This window comes from Ornithorhynchus anatinus, chromosome 5 (genome assembly GCF_004115215.2).
Source record: "Ornithorhynchus anatinus isolate Pmale09 chromosome 5, mOrnAna1.pri.v4, whole genome shotgun sequence".
In the NCBI taxonomy this organism is placed as follows: domain Eukaryota; kingdom Metazoa; phylum Chordata; class Mammalia; order Monotremata; family Ornithorhynchidae; genus Ornithorhynchus; species Ornithorhynchus anatinus.
Genome location: NC_041732.1, coordinates 63,129,840 through 63,154,925, shown reverse-complemented (window position 1 = coordinate 63,154,925; position 25,086 = coordinate 63,129,840). Strand labels below are relative to the sequence as shown.

The 25,086-nt window shown below is 56.6% G+C and overlaps 1 protein-coding gene across 3 annotated transcripts in view; it reads right to left on the bottom strand.

Annotated features, from left to right (window-relative positions):
* Positions 1-5,227: 5,227 nt before the first annotated feature.
* The window catches only part of ZBTB17 (zinc finger and BTB domain containing 17), a 32,163-nt gene continuing 12,304 nt past the window's right edge, over positions 5,228-25,086 (bottom strand). The window contains exons 2-15 of one of the 3 annotated variants that reach the window (XM_029066212.2): positions 11,905-12,111; positions 11,356-11,541; positions 10,629-10,808; positions 10,288-10,413; positions 9,472-9,716; positions 9,240-9,382; positions 8,477-8,777; positions 8,133-8,220; positions 7,639-7,755; positions 7,021-7,141; positions 6,575-6,705; positions 6,079-6,291; positions 5,878-5,967; positions 5,228-5,634 (exon numbers count right to left, since the gene is read on the bottom strand). In XM_029066212.2, the coding sequence (XP_028922045.1) occupies positions 5,354-5,634; positions 5,878-5,967; positions 6,079-6,291; positions 6,575-6,705; positions 7,021-7,141; positions 7,639-7,755; positions 8,133-8,220; positions 8,477-8,777; positions 9,240-9,382; positions 9,472-9,716; positions 10,288-10,413; positions 10,629-10,808; positions 11,356-11,541; positions 11,905-12,111 (2,429 nt within the window). In that variant the 3' untranslated portion in view covers positions 5,228-5,353. Of the gene's footprint in view, positions 5,635-5,877; positions 5,968-6,078; positions 6,292-6,574; positions 6,706-7,020; positions 7,142-7,638; positions 7,756-8,132; positions 8,221-8,476; positions 8,778-9,239; positions 9,383-9,471; positions 9,717-10,287; positions 10,414-10,628; positions 10,809-11,355; positions 11,542-11,904; positions 12,178-25,086 lie in introns of all 3 variants that reach the window. The other 2 variants (XM_029066209.2, XM_029066213.2) reach the window with 2 other exon arrangements.

The window sequence follows — 25,086 nt, the reverse complement described above, 5'->3', positions numbered from 1 at the left end:
ATCCCAGCTTGGGGCAGAATCTGCTGCCCCATTGCCATCTTGGACTTCTCTCTGGTGGGTGAGATGTTGGATGGAGGTCTTTTATTTTCAGTTGCCTTTTCTCCAGGCGGGATTTCTTTCAAAGGGACAGACTGGGAAAGGGGCAAATAATAATTACGGTATTTGTTAAGCGCTTACTATGTGCAGAGCACTGTCCTAAGAGCTGGGATAGATACAGGGTAATCAGGTTATCCCACATGGGGTTCACATTTCTTTAGTCTCCATTTTTACAGGTGACATAACTGAGGCACAGAGATGTTAAGTGGCTTGCCCAAGTTCACACAGCAGACAAGTGGAGGAGGTGGGATTAGAACCCATGACCTCTGACTCTCAAGCCTGGGCTCCTTCCATTGAGCCATGCTGCTTCTCTAATGAGAGGTCCAGCTTGAGGCCCAGGTGGTACTTGGATAAAATTGAAACCATCAGGCACAATCTCCCTAAAATCTCCCCTGCTCCTCTCCAGGCCCTCCTCCTGCCCCATCATTCCCACTGGTATCAGCAAGAGATCTCCTGCCCCCAAACCCCTCTCTTTCAATCTTATCCAAACACTTGCCCCCCTCTCTTGCCTCCCCATCTGCCATCTTCAACCTTTCCCTTTCCAATGGCTCCTTCCAGGCTTTCAAATGTGCTTTAATCCCCTATTCCGAAAAAATAAGATAACGCTATTGACCTCATAGCTCCTATCAGGCTACACCCGGTGTTCCCACTTCTTGTGTGTACCCGCTAAGCACTTTGTGCAAATCACTGTACTAGGCCCTGAGGTTGATCCAAGATAATCAGGTTGGATGCAGTCCCTTTCCCACAGGATTTACAATCTAAGGAGGGAGTAGGATTTAATCCTATTTACAGATAAGGAATTTGAGGCACAGAGAAGTTAAGTGACTTACCTATTTGAGGCACAGAGAAGTTAAGTGACTTACCTACGGTACACAGAAGGCAAACGGTGGAGATGGGATTAGAACCCAGGTCATCTGATCTCTAGGTGTTCTCTCCATCAGACCACCTTGCTTCCCTTGCTTCCCTTCTCCAATTCTCTCCTTGACCCTCTCCACTCCACAGTTTCTGTGGAGTAACCTTCTTGCCAAATCCAACGGCCTCTATTCCATCCCAATCCCCATGGACCTCTCAGCTGCCTTCAACACTGTGGGCCATCCCCTTCCCTCATAAATTTTCAACCTGGGCTTCACTGACACTGCCTTCTCCCGATTCTCCTCTCTCTGGCTGCTCCTTCTCAATCTCTTTTCCTGGGCTCTTCCTCTGCCTCCCAGCCCCTAATCGTGGGAGTCCCTCAAGGCTCAATTCTGGATCCCCTTCTGTTCTTCCCCTACACCCACTCCCCTGGAGAACTCATTCACCCCCATGGCTTCAACTACCATCTCTACAGCGATGATTCCCAAATCTACCTCGCCAGTCCCGACTCCCTGCAGGCTCACATTTCCCCCTGCCTTATTTGGGTGTCCTTCCGGCCCCTCAGGTTTAACGTGTTCAAAACAGAAGCCCTCATCTTCCTACCCGAACCCTGTCCTCCCACTTGACTTTCCCTTCCCTGTAGACGACACCACCGCTCTCCCTGCCACACAAGCCCATAACTTGGGCATCGTCCTCCACTCGTCTCCCTCATTCAACCCGCATATTCAGTCTGTGACTAAATCCTGTCAGTTCCACCTTCCCAGCATTGCTAAAATTCATCCTTTTCTTTCCAACCAGTCTGCTACCATGCTGATCCAAGCTCTTTTATCTTGCCTTGATTACCACATCGGTCTCCTCTCTGACCTCCCCGACTCCTCTATCTCCCCACTTCAGTCTCTACTTCATTCTGCTGTCTGGATCATTTTTTCTCCTAAAAGCTCAAGTCCACATCTCCCCACTCTTGAAGAACCTTCAGTAATTGCCCATCCACCTCCGTATTAAACTCTTCACCGTTGGTGTTAGAACACTCGATCAGCTTTCTAACTTACGTCACTGATTCCCTACTCCAATCCAGCCCACACACACTTCACTACTTTAATGCCAACCTAACTGTACCACTTTCTCCTCTCTCTTGCCACCAACCCCTTGCCCAAAATGTCCTCCTGGCCTGGAACTCCCTCCTGCTAAAGAGCACGGGCCTGGGAGTCAGATGACCTGGGTTCTAACAGTCACCTGCTGTGTGACCTGGGGCAAGTCATTTCTCTGGGCCTCTCTCATCAGCAAAATGGGGATTCAATAACTGTCCTCCACTCCTAGAGTATGAGCTCCATGTGATACCTGATCATCTTTTACCTAGCCCAGTGCTTAGTACAATGCTTTGCACAGAGTAAATGCTTCTGATTCCCAGGCCCGTGCTCTATCCACTATGCTATACTGCTTCTCCAGTGTAGGTACAAACTAAAAACCCAGATTTTCTTCTCTAGAGATCCCCTTCATCTCACTCCCCTCTGCCAATCTGATCAATGTGAGATCAGCAGATCAGACACCCCCAGCAAATCTAGTATTTTAGAGTGACATTTATTAAGTGCTTACTATGTGCCAAGCATTGATTTAAGCGCTGGGGTGGGTACAAGGTAACCTGTGGGGCTCAGTCTTAATTCCCATTTTACAGAAGAGGTAGCTGAGGCCTGGAGAAGTGAAGTGACTTGCCCAGGGTCACAGAGCAGACAAGTGGCGGGGCCGAGATTAGAACCCACATCCTCTGACTCCCAAGCCCATAACTTTGGCATCATCCTCCATTCATTTGCTCTTACCACTAGACCTTGCCGCTTCTCATTAATTAGTTCATTTCAAACCCTCACAACACTCCCGGTGAGATAGGGAGACAAGGCAGGTATTATTACCCCCATTTTACGATGGAGAAACTAAGGTACAAAGAAGTTAAGTGATTCACCCGCGGTCACACGGCAGGCTAACGAGACGGGTCGGACTCGAACCTGGGTCTTCCCGCTTCTAGCCGGAGACCTACCGCTTCGCTTTAAATACCACAATTCTCCCCCACTTCAAATCAAATCATCTCCAAGTGGCCTCCTCAACTAAGCCCTTCATTTTCTCCACTCTCTCTCTTCTGCATCACCTATCCACTTGGATCTGAACCCTTTAAGCACTTGATAGTCAGCCCGCCCTCAGGCCTACAGCACAATAAATTAGCAAAATATAGTACAGCACAATAAGAATACAGCTCAACAAAAAGAATACAGCACAATAAAATATCTAGATATCTATGCCCAATTTAGTGTGACCTCTCTCTGCCCCTCTAGACTGTAAGCTCCTTGTGGGCAGGGACTGCATCTTTTAAGTCTGTTGTATTTCACCCTTCCAAGCGCTCAGTGCTCTGCACACAGTAAGAACTCAATAAATGCCATCAATTGGTGGCCTGGGGAAGGGCTGGTTCCCTGCGGTGCTAGGGCCTCAAGGAGAAAGGGGTGGGGGAAGGTCCCGGCTTCATTTTACCTGTTCTGAGGAGGTTAGGGGCAGATTGGGGGGGGCAGTGCGAGCAGTCCCTCCCCGTCGTAGAGCTCCCAGAAAGTGATGGCGCTGGGGATGGAATGGAGCCTGTGCCCAACTTGGCATGGGGGACAGGTGTGGGACCAGGCCCCTGGCCACATCCCCTTGAGCTGTGCCAGGCGGGACTGCCTCTGTGGAAATGCCAACTGCCTCCTGCTGGCCCCTTGCCTCTCCCTTTTGAAGGAGTCACCCAGTTCCTTTCCTGGAAAGTTGCCGCTGCTGGGTTTAAGTTGGCAGGGCACGTGGTAGTGGCCTGGGTTTGTGCCTCGGCGTCCTGGGGGAAGCAAGGTATGTTCCGATAAAGCTCGTATTTACATCAGACAACTCAGATGGGGAAGATCGGTGGAGGTGGGAAGGGTGTTCTTTCCCCAGCACAAGTCTGTTCAGATGAAACACAATCCATACGTTGCGGTGGGCACACCGCAGGAGTCAAGCCAGAGGCCGCGACGCTCGCCCTTCCTCCGCGTCACATGGCATTCGTTATTTTGGGATTGGTGTTTTTCTAACTACCATCTTCAACCCAGTGAAGTAGTAACAAGGGGCCAAGGGGGACACGGTTCTACCGATAAGACGTACCACTGATTTAAGACTCGATCTCGGGAGACGTCAACACCCGCCAAATCTGAGGTCCCTACGCCATACTCTTCCCATGGGGTTCTCCCACCCCATCTGTTACAGCAGCAACGACCCGGCTGGGACCAACCTAGAGGGGAGAAGACAGTGCCTCGTCTCCACCCCTGCCCTTCGTACGGCGCCTATAGGCCTGTAGTAAGTGCTCAACAATTAGCACGGTTGCCATCCTGAGCCCCGCTGGCCCGGGCCGACTTACTGGTTGAAAGCTGGCCCATGTCAGCGGCGCTCCATGGTGCTCACTGACCATTCACGCTCTCCTTTAAAACGGTGACCGGGGGGGCCAGTCCGCATCAGCTCGGCCTGAAGCCCCGGTTCCCCTCAGCCGGGGGCTAAGCCGCCCCATCTAAGCACGAAGCCCCGGCCCCGTTCAACTGGGGCCAACCTGCACCGGCTCGGCCTGAAGACCCGGCTCCTCTCAGCCGACGGCCGGCCCGCACCGTGAAGTCCCGGCCCCCTATAGCCCGCCTGCACCACCGAAGCCTGCAGCCCCGGCTCCCCTCGGCCGGGGCTCCTCTTCTGGGCTCGCCGGCTCGACCGACGCCTGCTCTGTGGGCAGGGCGGCCGGGTCGACATCGTCGGGTCGGAGACGCTCTGGGCTACGGTAACTGAGGGTTCCAATGTGTGTGTGTGGCAGGGGCGTATGAGGTTCCGGGCACGGGACACAGCAGCCCCGGCCTCTTCTACAGCCAGATCTGGGTCTGGCCTCTCCACCTCCTGACCACCTTCAACCTGTTGGCCACGACTTAGCTGCAAGGGGCCAGAAGCTTGTTCTCCTGCCCTACTGTGACATTCGGGCCCTTCTTCTCCCGGCAGCCACCACCTTCTCCCTCTCTCCCTCCCTGCTGAGAGGCAAGGCCCCTCCACCTGAGGCCTAAGCCCAGCCGCTCCCAGCATGCCGGCCCCAGTGCTGCTGGTCCCCACCAGGAAGGGGTAAGAGCAGGCGTCGGCAAGCCCGAGGGCCAACGAGGGACCGCCGAGCCTCTCACTTCCCACCGCAGAGGCCGCCTGCCCCTCCACCCTGGCCCAGAGCCGCCGAGGGCCACGGGGAATCCTGGGGAGCCGCAGAGAGCCGCAGGCGTCTTAGAAAATAAGGTGATTTATTCTCCGCTGGCGGGGGGCAGGCCCGATGCCCAGAGGCCGCTTCCCTCGGGCCACAGCGTCCATCTTTAAATAAGCAGTCCGGAAAGGGGGCGTCTCCCACCCCTCACTCGGCCGACGGCTGGCATTCTGGGGCGGGCGGGGGTTCGGCCAGGGCGGGCTGGACCTCGGGCCCCTCCCGCGCCCGGAACAGAAGCTCGCCGGCCCCCAGGACCTGGTCCGCCTGCCAGGCGGTGCCCGGGCCGTACTGCTGGTAGAAGTCCGTGTCGGCTTGGAACATGACCAGAGCCTGGGCCGTGTGGATGCGCACGTGCTGGGCCAGACTGTTGGCGTCTAAGAACTTGTCCCCGCACGAATCGCAGGCGTACAGGATCTGGGTGTTGGGGTCTGCGGAGGCACAAGGACAGGGCCGCCATCAGTCTTCCCCGGTCCGGCCTCGGCCGACCCCCCCGCCGTGGGCCCGCTCGACGGGGGGACGTGGGGCCTAGCTGGGTTGGGGGGCCGACTGACCCTCGGCCCACAGGGCATCACCTCCGGCCACTACAGCCAGTGGCCTCCCTCTCCGCATCCGTCCATTCACCCGTCGCTCTCTCCAACCCTTTCGGTCTTCCCGGAGCAGGGCCCTCTCACCTGCTTCCTGCACTTGCTTTACAGCCTTAGTGATTTCGGCTTTAAGTGCTTCCGTCTCGTCCGCCGTCACCGCCGCCGCCACGGGCACCACTGTGAGGTGGAGAGCGTCATGAAGCCCGGGAGAGGCGTTAGCCCCACGGGCCGCCCCTCACCCCGCCGCCGGCACGAGGGTCCAGCTCCTGCCCTGGCCGGGCTTCTCACCCGTCAGCTGGGTGACCGCCGTGGCGGCCAGCGCCTCGGTGGCCAGGGTCACCATGTCGTCCGAAGCCACGGTGACTATGTTGACCTCATCACCCTCCTGCTCCATGATCTTCATGCCCGCCTGGCCCTGGTGGACTGTCTTGACGTGGGAGCGCAGGTTGTCCACGCGGTTGAAGCCGCGCCCACACTTGTCACACAGGAATGGCTTCTCTCCTGGGCCAAGGGGGTACTGCCGTCACAGGGCTACTCGCCCGCCCCTCCCTTCCGCTCCCCGGACCGACAGACCGAAAGGGTTGGGTGGGGGGGAGGGGGAGAGAGGGCAGGGGCGTGCATTTCCACAGTTGGAGCCGCTCACGGCGGGCAGGGGAGCGGGTAGACCGGTAGCTTCCAAGGGGAGAGGTGCCTGTCTGGGACTCTGTCCCCATCCATCCACCCAACCCTGCCTCAGTTTCCCCATCGGCAGAAGGGGCACAAGGGTACGGGGCCCGACGCCCACCCGTGTGGATGATGATGTGCTTGGACAGGTCGCCCACGTTCACGAAGGCCTTGTTGCACACGCTGCACTTGTGTGGGCGAATGTTATCGTGGTGGCGGATGTGGTTGGCCAGCTGACTCGACTGGACGAACCTGTGGGCAGAACAGGGAGCGAGAGAGAGAATGAGAATGAGAATCAATGTTGGCTTCCATCCCTACCCACCTCTCAGCCCCACCAGCCCGCAAGCCTCTGGCCCCCAGTGTCCCTATCCCCACTGGCTCCACCAGCACAGGGGGTGCCCTGTGAGGGGACTCGCCTGTCCTGTCCTGATGAGGGGACTCGCCCCCAGTTTTAAGTCTTGCCTGTGCGTGGCTTTATGGTGCCCATGAGCACCCCCGCCTCCCACCCGCCTCGGGCAGTTTCTCTCAAGGCTGCCCCCCAACTTGACCTCTGACTCTGGCAGTCACCTCTTGCCGCAGCGCTCACACACGTAGGGCTTCTCCCCGGTGTGCTGGCGGACGTGGGCGATGAGGGAGCTGGCTTGGGTGAAGGCCTTCCCGCAGATCAGGCACTGGCATGGCTTCTCCCCTGACGGGCAAGAGAATGTGTCACAGCACCGGCCCCCGGCAGAGCACGGCCTGGCCCGGCCCGGGCTCCCAACCCCCAGGCCCCACACGTTCTCACCACTTTCAACCCGGCTACCTCCAAGGCCCTGTCGTTCCCCCGGCCCCGACTGCTCTCCCCGCTCCTCGTCACTCACCCAGAGCTACCGAAGCACCTTCCCCTCTCCCTCCCACTCCGGGAAGCCTTTCTGGACCACCCCCCACCAGATCCACCCCTTGTCACTCCATGGCACTAGTGGATCCCCTGGAAAATTTTCGTTTCCTCGTGTGGCTCCCTGCCCGATTATACTGGACTCACAACGAGGGCAGGGCCCACGACCCGTTCTAACTCCGACACTCTCCGGGGCGGGCGGTCCCAGGAGGAGAGTGCTCTTGGCCTGGGCCGGCCCCCACAGAACCAACTCCCGCCCAGCCAGCTCCGGGTGGCTCCCCCGCGGCCCCTCATGCCGCACCCCAGCTCACCCGTGTGGATGCGGACGTGGCGCTGCAGGGCACCTGGGTCGGCAAACTGCCTCTGGCAGTGCACGCACACGTAAGGCTTCTCACCACTGTGGATCCGCAGGTGCCGCTTCAGGTTCCCTGGGGAGAGCCGGGCGGGGACGGGCTGGGTCGGCAGAGACAGGGACCAAGGGACGGACGGACGGAGGGAGGGCGGGGAGCTGCTTTCCCCCCTCCCTGCTACCCACCCACACTCCAGCCCCACGCCCTCACCCCCTTCACCCATGCCACCCCCCTCCCTTAGCCCCACACCCTCACCCCCTTCACCCATGCCACCCAACCACTCTTAGCCCCTCGCCCTTACCGTCTTCACCCCTGCCTCCCACCCAGGCTTCTAGCCCCAAATCCTCATCCACTTTGCCCACCGCCCACTCACACTCCTCGCCCCCTGCACTCCTGCCACCTGCCCAAGCTCCTAGCCCATCACCCTTGCACCCTCAACTCCTCTCCTACCCTACCTGAGGTGGTGAACTGTTTCCCGCACTCCCGGCACTTGAGGGGCCCGTCAGCGATGTGGATCTTGAGGTGTGCTTTCAGGTTGCCCACCTATGCCCAGGCATTGAGGGAGGGGGATGCCACTTAGCGGGGGCCCCCCTGAACCTCAGGTGGCTTCCGCTCCGTCCCAGCCCCCTGCCGGCCCCCAGGGCGGGGGGGGGGGGGTCCACCCTGGCCAAGCTGCGCTCCTCCTTTCCCGCCTCCAAGGTCAGGCCGGGCCTGTCCGTCCGTGAAGGTCCAACTCCAGCACTGAGGAGCCAACCGCTGGACGGCCCGCCCCTCCCCCTTCCCCGCGGACCCCGGGCACCTGGTTGAACTTCTTGTCGCAATGGGGACACTTGTGCTCCTTGTCGGTGTCGTGTGTCTCCAGGTGACGCATCTTGGAGGTGGGGTCGGAGAAGGAGCGCCCGCAGTAGTCACACTGGTAGGGCTTCTCGCCGCTGTGGACCAGCTGGTGCCGCTTCAGGTTGCCCGAGGTGGTGAAGAGCTTGCCGCAGTCATCGCAGCGGTACTTGGCCTCCCCGCTGTGCCGCTTCTTGTGCAGGTTCAGCAGGCTGATGAGCCGGTAGCTCTTCCCACACTCCTCGCAGCTGTACGGCTTCAGCGGGCTGACCGGGCGGAGGCGGCGGGTGAGGACTGGGGGCCCGGGGGGGACCCTGAGGGGAGGCAGCCTTGGAGGGAGGGGGTGGCCTGCTGGAGTCCCGCCCCGGGGGTGGTGTGGAGGGCCCAGAAGCCTCAAGTTGCTTCACCAGGCCCCGCTTGGGGGGCTGGAGGGGACCTCCAGGGCAGGATGGCACGGGAGGGGTTCGGACAGTGCGGGCACTGTAGCTGCATGTGGGGGCGGGCCGGCCAGGGGGCAGATGCCCTCAAAAAGATGATTTGGGCTCTGCGCCAGTCCCCACGTTTCCATGCCGGAAAGAGTTCAGGCCTATACCAGCCAAAGATATCGAGCTGCCTCCAGCCAATCCATGACACCGTGCATGGGACACGGGGTGTGGGTCCCCAGGCGTGCCTCTGCCCCACTGGATACCAGGACTCTGTGACCCCGTGACCCTGTCCCCTTGCAGTACCTGTGTGTCTTCTCGTGGGCTTTGCAGGCGGCAGGGTCGGAAAAGGCCTTGTTGCATTCGCGGCAGGAGAAGGGCTTCTCGCCCGTGTGGATCCGGATATGTCGCTTGAAGTTCCCCGTGTGTGTGAACTCCTTGCCACAGTCCTGCGGAGGGGAGGAAGGGTGGGGATGAGGGGCTGGCCGGGCAAGGCGGGGGGCAGAGGAGGGGAAGGCACGCCTGGGGGTCTCAATACCTCGCACTTGTGGATGACGGAGCCGTAGGCCTTAGACTCCGTGCGGTCGCTGTAGGTGCCCGAGCGGAGGACCCGGGCCTCGGAGGCATTCTCCTGGCCCGAGTCGGTTCCCCAGGACTCGTCGTTCTCGTCGAGGTGGGCTCCGTTCTCCAGCCTCGGGCCGGCCTCCGCCTCCACCTCTGCCTCCTCCTGGGCCTTCATCTCCCTCCCTTCGTCATCTTTCTCCACCAGTTCCACTTCCATTTCTATAAGGAGATGGGACTTGGGGGAATCCCGCGGCTGGGACCCCCTGCCCCGGGAGACTTGAGACTATCACTGGTGGCAGGGTAGCATGGGAGGTCCAATCAGAGCCCCGAAGCTAGCTCCTGCCTCCACTGGGGTAACATCAAGCCCAGCCTCCCCTAGGTAACAGGGGGGCCCAGCCTTCCCTAGGTAACAGGGGGGCCCAGCCTCCCCTGGAGTAGTAGGGGGGCCAGTCCCGCTTGCGGGGACAATGACCTCAGCCCGGGCTGCCAGTGACGGAGGTAGAGCAAGGTGGAGTCTTGGGAAGCAGGTCAGTCAGGGCTAAGAGCACAGTGGTGGCCACCCAGTGGGTGCCCAGCAGGTGCACCACACCGTCAGACAGCCCTGCAAGTTGGCCGGGAAGACTCTTCCATGGAATGGGATGGGGTGGGGTGGGATAGAGAGGGGCACAGTGGGGTAGGGAGTGCGTGTTTTCCGGGTGGGCTCCCAGCCAAGGCAAGAAGGGCGGGCCCGGGCAGAGTGCCGATGGGGTTCCACCAGGGCAGAGGAGGGAAGGTGGTCCCCAGGCAGTACCTAGCTCCAGGCTCTGTGGGGAAGGGATCTGACCAGGCTGGGGGCCAGAGGATGGGGCTCCGGGCTCCGTGGGCGGCTGCTCCAGGGCTGCAGCGAGGGCGTCGTCCCTGGCCTCCTGGTCCGCACCTGGGGGTGGCGGGGAGACGTGCTGGAGGCCGGGCCCTGGCAAGGGCTTGGGTCGCTCCTGCCCGCCTCTCACAGAGGCTCCCTGGCTCTGGAGCTGCAGGACCCGGCCCGGGGGTTCAGAATGGGAACACTCAGGACCCCGGCCCTTGATGCAGGAAGTCCTTCGCCATCAGGCAGAGCTCCTCTGCCCGCCGGATGACCTCCGCGATGCTGACCTGTCCCTCCGTCCCCATGGCCGGCACTGTCTGCGGGCTTGTCGGGATCCCGGACTGCCTCCTCCACGCCGGGGTCCGCAGCGGGTGTGCCCTCTGGTGCGTCCAGCTCACTGGGTGGGGGGGTGGGGGCGGCCCCGGCAGCAGCTTTCTGCCCCTCTGCGTCGACCCTCGGCTCATCTCCTAGGGGAGGAGGCCGAAAAAAGAAGTGCTTTTCTCATTAGCCACATGAGCCCTGAGGGTCTGTACCCTCCCATGGTCGCCCCCTGGGCCAGGCCATCCCATCCAGCCCGGAGCCCCTGGTTGTCCCCGAGTGTCCCTCCCACCTCTAGCTGGCCCCAAACATGACAAGTCTGTCATTTCCCTCAGCCTTATGGGTGACATCAAATGAATCCCAACAACATTTGGGGCTGTTGTCCAGCAAAACTGCACTTCCCAGGGCACGGGGTTCTGTCCTGGTCAGCTGAACTCGGAGTCTCGGGAGATGTGCCGCCCACAGAACCCCAGGCTGAGCCGAGGCAAGGACTTCCTAGTAGCGGAAGTTGTCTCTAGAGTCGCGGGGGAACTCGTAAGAGAAGGAAACGGCACAGGTGACTGTGGACCGGAGGGCCAGTATCTGCATGATGTGTGTCCTCCAAACCAGCACGGGAAAGGCTCTGGAATGGAGGGGCGGAGGAAGCCAGGGACGAGGGGTGAAGGGGACGGGGGACCGGGAGCCAGGCAGTCTTACTGTGCCCATCAGAGGGCTCCGGGGGGCCGGCGGCAGTGGAGGGCACAGTCAGGGTCTTGAGCGCGTTGCAGGCGCTGACGATGTCCTGCATCTGGAGGAAGCCGGCGACGGCCAGCACGTCCTCCACATTCTCGGGGCTCAGGTTCAGCTTGGCTGTGTACATGAATTCCAGCACCTGTCCCAGGCCTGCGAGAACACAAGGGCCGGGTCAGGTCACGGTGTCCCGCGGGGACCCAAGGCCCCGCCCCACCCAGACCCCCGGCTGTCCGGCCCGGGGTCCTCTCCCCCAGGGGCCCTCTCCCCTGGGGAGGGCCTGCCTTTGCCCAGGGGCCGCCAGAAGTCAAGGAGCCCCCGCAGCCCAGGGCGCCCCGGGCAGGTCCGGCCTGACCATACCTGTGGTGGGTGCGTTGGGTCTCTGGGCTGCGTCCCCTCTCCCCCACCGGGCCCCCTCCTAAACGGGGGAAGGGGAGATTCCCGCTTGCAGAGGCCGAGGGACCGCCCGAGCGAGTCTTCCCGGGGAGGCAGGGCCGCGCTCCCGGTCTCCCTCACCTGCGGCGTTGCTGATGTCCAGGTGCACCACGTCCTTCTGGTCGACGAAGAGCATCTTGAAGTACTCGCTGCAGGCCGCCAGCACCGCTTTGTGGGCCTTGAAGTCAATGCCGTCCACCACGAAGGTGCAGTCGCACAGAAGGCCCAGCTGCCGCTGCTGGTTCAGCTGCTCCAGGACTTGCCTGCTGTGCTGGGGGAAGTCCATGGCTGGGGGGACAAAGCGCACAGGGCGCTCAGTGGGTCCTGAACCCTTCTGGGCCTCTGTTTCTTCTTCTGGAAGAGAACGAGGGGGTGTTTGGGGGGGGGTGGGTAGGGGTGAGGAATGCCTGCTCTGCCTGCTCTCCCTTCTCCCTCTCTCTCCCTTCCTCTCAGACTGAGAGGTCCAAGGGGAACAGGGCCTGCATCCTGCCTGCTTATCTTGTCCCTACTCCAGCGTTTAGTCTGCTACGTGGCCCCGAAGCGAGTGCTTAATCGTGATCGGGATTGTTATAATCATCATTATCTAGGGTGGTACCCTCCCTGGCCTGCCCCAAATCCTCCCTCTTGTTCAGTGCTTGGTGAGCCCTCCATCTTCTTGCTCCTCCCCAAAGTACTGTGGCAGAGGGGTCCTGGAAGCAGGAAGGCAGCGTGAGATGGGGTAGGTAGGTGAAAGAAAGAAGTCACCAGGAGCAGAGGGCCAACAGTCTCCCCACCCTCCCCTCCACCCGCCGCCAGGAGGAGGCAGGATGCATTTATCCACCGGGGTGGTCCAGGGACCAAACCGCTCAGAGGAGCCCTGTTAGGAGAGGCAGCAAACAGGGCAGGAGTTAGGGCTACAACGTGGGCGGGGTCCTTCCCCGTCAAAGCCTCTGGCCCTCTCTCCAGAGCTGCGAAGCACTGTTGACAGAAATCCAGACACCAGGCTGCCCTTAACCCACCCAGTAAGCAAATCCAGCGGACAACATCCCTGGACCTGCTTTAAACTGAAGCCCAGAGGGGAGTTTGCCCGACAACCTGGGCAAGACCTGGAGGCCTGTCTCCTGGTCTTGCTTTTCTAACTACTTAACAAGGTTGGGGGCTGCCCCTCTTCCTCTTTTCATGCAAGAGGGACTGGGGTGAGTTCCGCAGATTAAGGCAGGTGAGGCTGGCCCCCGCTGAGCCATGGCCGATCCAGCTGGGACGGGGGAGGAGCAGCTCTGTTCCTGAGACGGGAGCACACGGGCCTCAAGAAGGGCAAGACCACAGCCAAGGCGGTATTTCCCTGAGGCAGGTAGGCCATTTCTATGGAGAAATGGCACTCAACAGTTGACTCTCTGCCCAATACTATGCATACAGTAAGCACTCCACAGAACCCACTGATTGACTGATTGCTACCCCTCACCACCATTCCTGGCTCATGGGATCCAGGGACACGTATGCGGGTGGGACAGCGAGATGTGTCATCATCAGTCACTCTGATGGGGATATCATTTCCACGTGTGTGTTCCCAACAACCCTTCCGCTGCTCCCTTCCTCTCACTCATCAACTCCAATGACCTCGTGCTTCACCTCGCCTTACCCATTTACCAACTTGGACACACAATCGATCTCATCATTTCTAGTTACTGGACAATCTTTACCTTCGCCAACTCCAAAATTCCTCTATCCCACCACAACCTCCTCACCTGCCTTCTCTCCCGCACACACTCGCTGCATATCTGTTCTGTTCCCCAGAGACCTCTGATCTTTAGAAGCCTATCCAATTTTCCAAAGTCATCACACCCCATTTTGGGGTCCAAACCCAAATCACCTTCTCAATGCAAGACTCAACACCCTAAACAGCACCCTCTCCACTGAACTCAGCTCTCACATGCTCCCCTGTCCTTCAGCCGATCTCGTACACTAACTTGCAGCCCTGACTCACCTCCACAGTTGGCCTCCTCCGCCCTCCTGCGCTAGCTGTGGAACACTGCTGACAGAAATCCAGACATCGGGTTGCCCTTATCCCACCTCTTATTCATCTTCATAATAATAATAACAATAATGGTGGTATTTGTTAAGGGCTTAGTATGTGCAAAGCACTGTTCTAAGCGCTGGGGGGGGTTTACAAGGTGATCAGCTTGTCCCGCATGAGACTCGCAGTCTTAATTCCCATTTTACAGATGAGGGAACTGAGGCACAGCGAAGTTAAGTGACTTGCCCAAAGTCACACAGCAGGCAAGCGGCAGAGCTGGGATTAGAACCCAGGACCTCTGATTCCCAAGCCCGGGCTCCTTCCACTGAGCCATGCTGCTTCTCATCTGCTCTGACTCTGCCATCTCCTCTGTTCAAGAACACATCATCCCCATTCTTATTGGCTCTCATGCCCACTGGCCACACCAGCTGTTTCAGATATTTAACTTCCTCCTCAAGCCCCCTGTCTTCCGGCCCTACAATCTCTTGCCCCTGATGATCTGGCCACAAACTTTATTGATAAAACTGAAACCATCAAATGTGATCCCCCTAACATTTCTCCATATATATATATGTTTATATATATATATATATATGTCTGTGTTGGTATTTGTTAAGCACTTACTATGTGCACAGCACTGTTCTAAGCACTGGGGTAGATAGAGGGAATGCAGGTTGTCCCACGTGAGGCTCACAGTCTTAATCCCCATTTTACAGATGGGGTAACTGAGGCACAGAGAAGTTAAGTGACTTGCCCACAGTCACACAGCAGGCAAGCGGCAGAGCCGGCATTCAAACCCATGACCTCCGACTCCCAAGCCCGGGCTCTTTCCACTGAGCTATGCTGCTTCTCATATACCATTGATTGATTGGGCAGAGTCCCTTTCTTCCCAATAGCTCAAATCAATTTCACAGCATGGGTCATCTCCTTTGTCCTCCCAACACATCAGGGTGGGAAAGGGAGGGCTACCTCCCCATTCTACAGATGAGAAGAGAGAGTTGAGGATGTGACTTTTCCAAGGCGATCCAGTGAGTTGTGAAAGGGCTGGGAAGAGAACACAGGCTCAGGCACGTAGATAAATAGGGGTTGGGTCAACCTCACACCCCCACCCCCTGCCCCCAGGGGAGGGAGAGAGGGAGCCTGGGCAGCAATCAATCAGTGGTATTTACTGAGTGCTTACTGGGTGCAGAGCATTGTACAATACAAAAGAGTTAGTAGACACATTCCCTGCACATAAGGAGCTGTGAAAGGCAGCATGGCCTGGTGGATAAAGCACCCACGTCAGAAGGTGACCCAGAATTGAGCCTCAAGGGACTCCCACAGTTAGAAGGTGGGAGGCAGAGGAGAAGCCCACCGAAGAGATTAAGAAGCAGTAGTTTGAGAGGACTGTGCCCGTGAAGCCAAGGCTAATTAACAAATAGTTCCAGAAGAAGGGGGTGGGCCACATATTCAGGGCAGCTGAGAAGTCGAGGAATAGATGCCACTGGGTTTGGCAAGAAGGAGGTCGTCGGTGACCTTAGAGAGGGCGGTTTCCGTAGAGCAAAGGGGGCAAAAGCCGGATTGGAGGGGGTTGAGAGGAGAATTGGAGTTGAGGAAGTGGAGGCACCAGGCATAGACAACTCCCTCGAGGAGTCTGGAGAGGAATGGCAGGAGGAGATGGAAGCAAATAACTGGAAGGTGCCGTGGGGTCAAGAGAGGGTCTTTTTAGGATAGGGTAGACATGAGCATGTTTGAAAGTAGTGGGGAAGGAGCCACTTGGGAACATTACTTCTCCATTCTTATTGACTGCCATGCCCAATGCCCTTGCCCTTGTTTCAGATGTTTAACTGCCTCCTCAAACCCCTTTCCCCCTGCCTCCTCCATCTCTTGTCCCTAATGATCTGGCCACATACTTTATTAAGAAAATTGAAATCATCAAGAGTAATCTCCCTTAAATCTCCCTTGCTCCTCTCCAGTCCCTCCCTCCTATTCCCCCTTCTTCAACTCTCCCACCTTTCCCAGTAGTATCTGAGATCTCCTGCCTCCTCTCAAAATCCACCCCCTCCACCTGTGCCTGACCCCTTCCCTTTGTACCTTATCAAAACACTTGCTCCCTCCCTTCTTCCCTCCCTGAGTCCCTTTTTCAAATGTTTGCTCTTCAATGGCTTTTCCTCCACTGCTTTCAAACATGCCTGGGTCTCCCCATCTTAAAAAAATCCCTCCCTTGGCCCCACAGCTTCCTCCAGTTATCAGCCTCAGCTCCCGCCTACCATTCCTCTCCAAACTTCTTGGGCAAGTTGTCTCCACCTGCAGTCTCAAATTCCTCTCCTCCAATTCTCTCCTTGATCCCCTCCCATCTGGCTTCCATCCCCTTCACTAAAACTACCCTCTCAAAGGTCACCGATGATCTCCTTCTTGCAAAGTCCAACAGCCTCTATTCCATCCTAATCCTTCTAGACTTCTTAGCTGCCTTCAACACTGTTGACCATCCTCTTCTCCTGGAAACTTTATCCAACTTCGGCTTCACTGACAACGATCCTCTCCTGGTTCTCCTAAGACCTCTCTGGCTGCTCATTTTCCGTCTCTTTCGTGGGTTCCTCCTCTGCCTCCCACCCCCTAACTGTGGGAGTCCCTTAAGGCTCAGTTCTGGGTTCCCTTCTATTCATCTACACCCATTCCTCTGGAGAACTCATTCACTCCCATGGCTTCAACCACCATCTCTAGGCAGAAGATTCTTAAATCTACAACTCTAGCCTGGATCTCTCTCTGCAGTCTCGTATTTCTTCCTGCCTTCAGCACACCTCTACTTGGATATCCTTCCAACACCTCCAATTTAACATGTCCAAAACAGAACTCATCTCCCTACCCAAACCCTGTCCCCTCCCTGACTTTCCTATCAATGTAGATAGCACCACTATCCTTCCTGTCTCACAAGCCCATATTCTTGGCACTCTCCCCAACTCTTCTCTCTCATTCAACCCACACTTGCATCCCTTGGACTCCGATGTGCACCCCTTATTCACACCATCTCCAGCCCCGTAGCACTTACATACACATCGCTAATTTTATCTATTTACATTCATGTCTGCCTCGCCCCTCAACTGTACACATCTGTTATATTGTACTCTCCCAAGAGCTTACTACAGTGCTCTGCATCCAGTAAGCACTCATAAATACGACTGATTGGTGACTGATGGGGGTGGAGCAGGATTGTGACCTCTCATTAGCTCTGGCTGCTCCTTCCTCACCTGACATCAGTCTGCGTGTTTGGTGATTCGTTCCTGCTGCTGCTCATCAGGGGGCCAGAGGGACAACTTTCAGCTTCAGTGAGTGGCAAGGGCACAGTGTCAGAGTCAGTCTCTCTCTCTCTCTCTCTCTTTTTCCTTTCAGTTGGCATTCTGAGGAATGAGCTCTTCGCTCTGAATGCACTGTGGATTCAGTCACGGGGCTGTCAGGACACGTTCTAGATCCTTCCTTCTACACCTGTCCCTCCCTTGAAAGAGGCAAACCAACCAGGCCGGACAACCAGAGGACGACCAGGCCAGAGAGTGCTTTTCCAGCTCCAGGAGTGGGCAAACAAGTTCTCAAACCCTGAAACTATGCTTCTTGGACTTGTGGAGTCGGTTAATAAATACCTGCGCTTCCTGTTCTGACACAGAAGGCCAGGGAGAGCAGGGGACCCGCCAGGAAGCTGAGAGAGGAAAGAGGGGCTCACCCCAGTGAACGGGCCCGCCTCGAGTTGGGGAGAGAGGCGGCAGGTGTCTGTGGACTGAAGGCGTGCAGAACCGCTCAGTCAGGAGCCAAGCTAGTAATCCGGTGAGGCCGGCTGATCCGGCAGGAGTCGCGCTGTCGACCGTGGGCCTCGACGCCTGCACCCAGAGCGACCCCGCAATTCCACCAGCCGAGGAAAACTCCTTCCCCATTCTGAAGACGGGCAAGCCCAGGGGTAGGGAGGAAGCCACCCAAGCCCCACAGCACTTATGTACATACCTGTAATTTATTTATAATAATGTCTATCTACCCCTCTAGACTGTAAGCTGTTTGTGGGCAGCGAATATGTCTATTGTTATATCGTACTCTCCCGAGTGCTTAGTATAGTGCTCTGCTCAAAAAATATGATTGAATGAATGAAAATCAAGGCTGCTGCTGCAGCAGGGTTTGACTCGGTGACGCCCCAAGCTGAATCAAGTGCCAAGCTGCTGCTTCCCCTGCCAACCTGGATAGTACGAGTCCCCTGGCTGAGCTTCAAAGAAATGAGGCCACAGCCCAGAGAAGTCAGGAAGTGGGGAAGGAGCCGATAACCCATCCTGGGACCGTCCCCACTCAGGTCACCACTGCTGCCGTGACCAGCCGCCCTACTGTAGGGGGTGGAAGGGTCGGGGACAGTGGAAGCTCGACCCTCTAGACTAGAATCTCCTTGTGGGCAGGGAACGTGTCTACCAACTCTGCTATACTCAACTGTCCCAAATGCTTAGTACAGTGCCTTGCACAGAGCAAGCCCTTGACAAATACCAGTGACTGACTGATCTCGAAGGCCACCCCCCCAAGTGCAAATAGAATATTTTGGAACTTAATAATAAAATAATGATAATTGTGGTACTTGTTAGGCACTTATTATTGGTCAAGCACTGCATTAAGCACTGGGGTAGATACAAGTCTAAGTAGGAAAGTGAACAGGTATTGAATTCCCATTTTGTAGATGAGCAAACTGAGGCACAGGGAAGTTGAGTGACTTGCCCAAGGTCACACAGCAGGTACGTGGCAGAGCCGGGATTAGAACCCAGGCCTGTGCTCTTTCCACTAGGCCAGCTCCCACCCCCTAGTCCTCCCTGCAGCCAGGAGCGAAGGCTCGAAGTAGCCCGACAAGGAGGAAGGAAGACACCCCAGCCCACACACTGTGAGTTCCAGGAAGGAAGGAATAATTTGGCTCACTGGTTTCCCTGGCCTGGCCCCGGTGAGTTGAAGCCAAACCCTATCTTCCTGGGAAGCAGGGGGCTTTCAGGGAGAGCCTTGCCAACAGCCAACCTGAAAGCGGAACCAGGTGCCCCCACCAGGAGGGCTGAGACTGCCCCAGTGGCCCCAGGAGGCTGGCGTTGGGCTTGGAAAACTCCAGGTCCATAGAGGTGGAGAAGGCAACCCAGTGAAAATCCTGCCACCCCAGGAACGGCAGCCCCGGGCCCAGAAAACGTCTGACTCATCAGGGAGGGCGGATGTGTGAAAAGAATCATGGTGGCCTGGAGTCTGCGAGACCCAAAGCGCAGATTTTCCTAGAGTCGTGGGAGACTCTTGCTCGTGTTGGGCCTACACGCCACCCCCTCCAGGCAACCCAGATGGCCCTGTGAAAGGGCATGGAGGCCCAACCCTGGGCAAACGGTGCTTCCCCCCAGAACCCCTTTCAATCTCTCGGCCACAGTGACCACCCTCCCCGTTGGCTCCCCTTCCCCCCCAATGCAGAGTGGCAAGGTGGTCCTCCTGGGGAGATGGGGAAGACCAAGGAGTCCCAGGGGAGGCAGGTGATGCCCTGAATGAGATGGGGAGCAGGGGGACCCCCCACTCCCCGAGAAGGAAGGGGTTCCCCCAGGCCTGATGACGCTGTGGGGCAGGGAGCTGGGCTGGCCTGCAGAACTCTCCCTAGGCATTCAGCAGTCCCAACTGCCAAAGCCGTTCAATCGTCACATACACGAGCCGTTAGCTTATCTGTTCTAGCTTAATAAAGAAAAAATCCACAATTCAATAGTTTGATGAGCAACAGAACACCAGGTTGAAAAACGCAGCAGAGAAACAGCATGGCCTAGTGGATAAGGCACGGGCCTGAAAATCAGAAGGATCTGAGTTCTAACCCCGGCTCCACCACCCGTCTGCTTTATGACCTTGGGTAAGTCACTTGCCTCTCTGTTCCTCAGTCACCTCACCTGTAAAATGGGGATTAAGACTGAAAGCCCCATAAGGGACAGGGATGGTGTCCAACCTGATTAGCTAGTATTCATTCATTCATTCAATAGTATTTATTGAGCACTTACTATGTACAGAGCACTGTACTAAGCGCTTGGAATGTACAAATTGGTAACAGATAGAGACAGTCCCTGCCCTTTGACGGGCTTACGGTCTAATCGGGGGAGACGGACAGACAAAAACAATAGCAATCAATAGAATCAAGGGGATGAACATCTCATTAAAACAATAGCAAATAAATAGAATCAAGGTGATGGACATCTCATTAACAAAATAGGATAATGAAAATATATACAGTTGAGCGGACGAGTACAGTGCTGAGGGAAGGGGAAGGGAGAGGAGGAGGAGCAGAGGGAAAGGGGGGAAAAGAGGGCTTAGCTGAGGGGAGGTGAAGGGGGGGCAGAGGGGGAGCAGGGGGAGCAGGGGGAGCAGAGGGAGCAGAGGGAGCAGAGGGAGCAGAGGGAGCAGAGGGAGCAGAGGGAGCAGAGGGAGCTCGGTCTGGGAAGGCCTCTTGGAGGAGGTGAGCTCTAAATCTTGTATCTTGTATCTACATCTAGCTCTTGTATCTACCCCAGCGCTTAGTACAGTGCCTGGCACACAGTAAGTGCTTAACAAAATACCATTAAAAAAAAATTCAGCCTCCTGAATTAGTGTCAGGAGGGCTGGCAGCTTTCTCCGGGCCAGGCCGCTCAGGAAGGTGTGAGAGGGCAGAGGGATGATCAGCGCGGGGCCTTCAGGAGCAGAAGTTGGGGGCCCTGCTGCTGCCAAGCCGCGGTCAGGCTCCGGGTTCCCATGCCAGGTTGCAGGCAGGTGGTTACCTCTTGACAAAGCCTCCTCAGCAGAGGCCAAGTTGTCGAGGAAGGGAGACCCAAAATTGCCCTTTTCCCTCTTACTCCTCCTCCTTCCCGTCCTCCAGGGAAATCTGCACTTGGATTTGGCCCCTTGATTCATCCCACCCTCAGCCCCTCAGCCCCAAGTGGTAATTTATCTTAATGTCTGTTTCCCCTTCTTGACCTCAAACTTCTTGTGGGCAGGGGAGGTGTCTACCAACTTTGTTATAGTGGACTCTCCCCAAGTGCTTAGTACAGTGCTCGGCACACACTCTGAGTGGTCAATAACAGAGAAGCAGCGTGGCTCAGTGGAAAAAGCCTGGGCTTGGGAGTCAGAGGTCGTGGGTTCTAATCCTGGCTCCGCCGCTTGCCAGCTGTGTGCCTTTGGGCTAGTCACTTAACTTCTCTGTGCCTCAGTAACAACATCTGTAAAATGGGGATTAAGACTGTGAGTCTCAAGTGGGACAACCTGATCACCTTGTATCCACCCCCAGTGCTTAGAACAGTGCTTTGTACATAGTAAGCGCTTAAATTTATTACCACTGATTGACTGATGTGCAAAGGACCAGACAGTACCTGTGGACCCAATCAAGGGGCCTTTCCAGAGCTCTGTGGGATCCATCTGGGGCTGGAATAGGACAAGACCACCCCTCCGACACCCCTTTAAGGGCTCCGACTCACACAGTGGCTGCTAGTGGCCAACCGGTGGCTCCAAAGCACCAAAAACCTTTGTAGTTCCCAAAGGGGGCGGAGGTAGAATGGTCCTTCCCAGCATCTGGCCCCGGACCCTGGACCAAAACCTGAGGGAAGAAGGAAGGCAGGGAAAATCCGGCCTAGGGCCGCGGCTCAGCCTCGAAGCTCTAGCTGAAGGCGCCGGGGATTACTGAGCTCAGGAAATGTCCCGGGTTTACCCACCTCGTCCTTGAGTCTCAATACACCTGCAAATATTGTGTCTAAATCAAAGCCCAAGGCCTCCCAGTGGGAAAGCCTTTCTTTGTGGGCTCTCTAAAGTCTCTCGGAGCTGTCAGTGAGCCAGGCAGGATCACACACATACACAGGTTCATTGTGCAGGCCACCGGCAAGAGAGGACCGGGGTGGCGGGGGTGAGACTGGAGTCTCTGGGGGGGCCAGGTCGTTGAGAGCAGAGACTGCGTTTCAGCTTTCCTGAGGACCCTGAGCGCTTATTTCACTGTCAGTCGCTCGGTGGTGCACAAATCCCGGTAAACTTGCCTGACAAAATCGAAGCCCTCCTCTCTCCTCAGCAGTTACGTCTCGAAGAGACAACCTGGGAACCCGGAAAACCGGGGGGGGGGGGGGGGGGGGGGGGGGGGGGGCGACGGCAGGGCATGAGGGGAGGGGAGGGGAGGGGAGGGAGGAGGCCCCTTCCGAGAAGGATGATCTCTGTCAGGTGGCTTTTGATGGTGAACAACTGGGCCATTAGGCAGAGATGGCTGTTCTCAGGGGAAAGCCCACCCACTGTACACTAAGTGGCTCCACGCTGGGCTGTTCCATTTCAGAGCCCAACTGAGGCCCTTCATCCAACAATCAGCTCACTTAACTACTGCCCAGACCACTCGGAGCAGTTAAAAATGCACGCTGGATTTTCAAGAGCCCCAGAATGGGGAAAGCATTAGGGCCTAGTGGAAAGAGCACAGGCCTAGGAGTCAGAGGATCTGGGTTCTAACCCTGGCTCTGTCATTTGCTTATGTGACCTTAGGCAAGTCACTTCATTTCTGTGGGCCTCAGTTTCCTCAATGGTAAAATGGGGATTAAATACCTGTTCTCCCTCCTACTTGGACAGGGTGCTAGAGACTGTGTCCAACCTGATTAACTTGTATTTAGAACAGTGTTTGACACATAGTGTTTAAATACCATTAAAAAAAGGTAACCAGAGAGTTCAAAGGAGAGGAAGGCGAAAGAGCGAGCGGACAGACAAAAAGGATCCAAAGAGAACATGACAGAGAGGTGCAAAGTCAAAATAAATGGTTGATGATGAGATCCCTTCCTGCTCCTCCCTCCTCCACTTTTCTACACCAAACCCTGGCCACAATCACATCTTTAAGAATATGTGTGTGTGCTGAAGATGACACTGAAGATGAAGATGAAAATGCCACCTCCCCACAGGATTTCCTAACAACCATTCTATAGTGATCAGCACTTACGGAGTGTCAACTGAGCACCGAGCAGCCAACTAAGCGCTTGGGAATATACAATAGAATTAATAGACATGATCCCTATCCTCAAGGAGCTTCCAACATGATTAAACCTTCAAGAATGTTAATGGAGGAAGCTGTTGCACAGATAAGACCAAGCTTGAAAAATCAAACTATAGTTGTCAGGCAACTATATATTTGACTGGCCTGTCCTCCCCTCAGAAGCCACTGGAGTAATAAAACAAAGAAATCACTTCTTGCCTGGCAGACACCACTACGAGCTCTGGCAAATGGGAACACGTCTCTCCGCAGGATGAAAAGCCTTATTTCTCAGAAGGCTTTACTTCCTACCGCCCTGAAATGAGGTCCTTAAGGACCCGAGTGTAAAAGTCGGATTGGCCCAACCGGATGCATCGTCACCAAGAGCAGAGGCCGGTGGTGGGGAGAGGTGTTCCTTCTCCCTGGCACTGGGGGCCCAGTTCCAAAGTCCATAGGGCATTGCTGAATTGTACTTTCTAAATGCTTAGTGTACAGTGCTTTGCACACAGTAAGCGCTCAATAAATACGATTGAACTGAGTTCCAGTGCCATCTTTACAATGCGAGGCCAAAGTAACAGCCTTGTTCTAAAGTGCCAATGGGTGCCAAGGCCAACACCCGATCTGAGGCCCAAGCGCTCGGTCGGCACGGACCAAGACCATAATTTGCTTGGGCACAGCTACCCCCTGGCACCCCAGCAGATCCTCAGGGGGACCCCAGTGTGGAGGTTAGTGTTCTCGGGCTGCTGGACAGAGGTCAGGCTGCCCCCTCCCCACGCCGGGAGGATCAAAGCCCTGATGTTCTGCTCGGCTGGGAGGGGGCACAGTGCGGATCCAAAGATGCGTGCCATTGGGAGAGGGGTTCTCTGATCCCAAGGTTCCCTTCCTGCCTCTAGGGCAGGTGGGCCTCTTTGTTGTCCCAGCCCACGACCGAGAATGACCTGGGTAGAGGACCCCCCAACCCCCAAACTTTAGAGGCTGAGTGCGGCCCCCACAGGCCTGGGGTTGGGCTATGCTGTTTACAACCATCAATCTCTGACAGAATTCCAAAAGGCCAAGTTGAATCATGTGGGAGGGCTGTTCCCCAAAGCCACTGCGGAGTGAGCGGGCAACACCGGCCTTCATTTCAGAAACCCGGCCACCTCACGGGCCTGTGACAGCTAACGGGCTAAGAAATGGGCTTTAAAACCTACAAAATAATAACAACTAACTGTGGTATTTGTTAAGCGCTTACTATGTGCCAGGCACTGTACTGAACATTGGGGTAGAAACAAGCTAATTGACTGGACACGATCCCTGCCCCACACGGGGCTCACGGCTTTAATCCTCATTTTACAATTGAGGTAACTAAGGGCCAGAGAAGTGAAATGACTTGCCCAGTGTCACACAGCAGGCAAGAGGTGGAGCTGGGATTAGAACCCCGGTCCTTGTGACCCCCAGCCCCGTCACTATCCACTATCCACTCTATCCACTAGGCCACGCTGCTTCCAACGATCTCCACCCCGGAGCAGGCCATCCGGGCGGCCACAACCCGCAGTACCATCACTATCAGTCCTAAGCTGGACCCACACCTGACCCAATCTTCTCCATTGACAAAGCCCCCACGGCTGTGGCCTTCCTCCTCTGCCCAAGCCCCGACGGGGCAGACCATCCTCTTGTGGCCCTCTCTTGCCCAAGATGGGGATGGCGCTAATAATAATAATTGTGGTACTTATTGTGGTAATTGTAGTGTGTGTGCCAGGCACTAAGGGTTGGGGTGGATACAGGCAAATCACAATGGACACAGTCCCTGTCCCACATGGGGCTCCCGGCCTCCATCCTCACTTTACAGACGAGGGAGCTGAGGCCCAGAGAAATGAAGCGACTTGCCCAAGGTCACACAGCAGACAAGGGGTGGAGCAGGGATTAAAACCCACAACCTTCTGACTTCTGGGCCCGTGCTCTAGCCACGAGGCCATGCTGTTTCTACCACCTGGCACCAGATTCCCTGGCATTGAGGGCACTGCCACCCAAGAGAGGGGTTTCCAGGGGGATGGGGGAATTGGGGGTCTGGACCCAAGGCAGGCTGAAATGAGGGCAACCTACCTGATCCCTTTTGTGGAGCCGCCCCTCCCACACAGTGGCCAGGAAGGGGCACCGAGAGGCTGCCTGCAGCAAGTATGATGGTCATGGTCCTAGACAGCCAGGCACCCTCCCTTACTCCCTCCTCTACTGATCCATCGGGGGCCCTCTCATCCACAGATTCATCCGAGCCTTGTGTGGCATATTGGATAGAGCATGGGCCAGGGAGTCAGAAAGACGTGGATTCTAATCCCGGCTC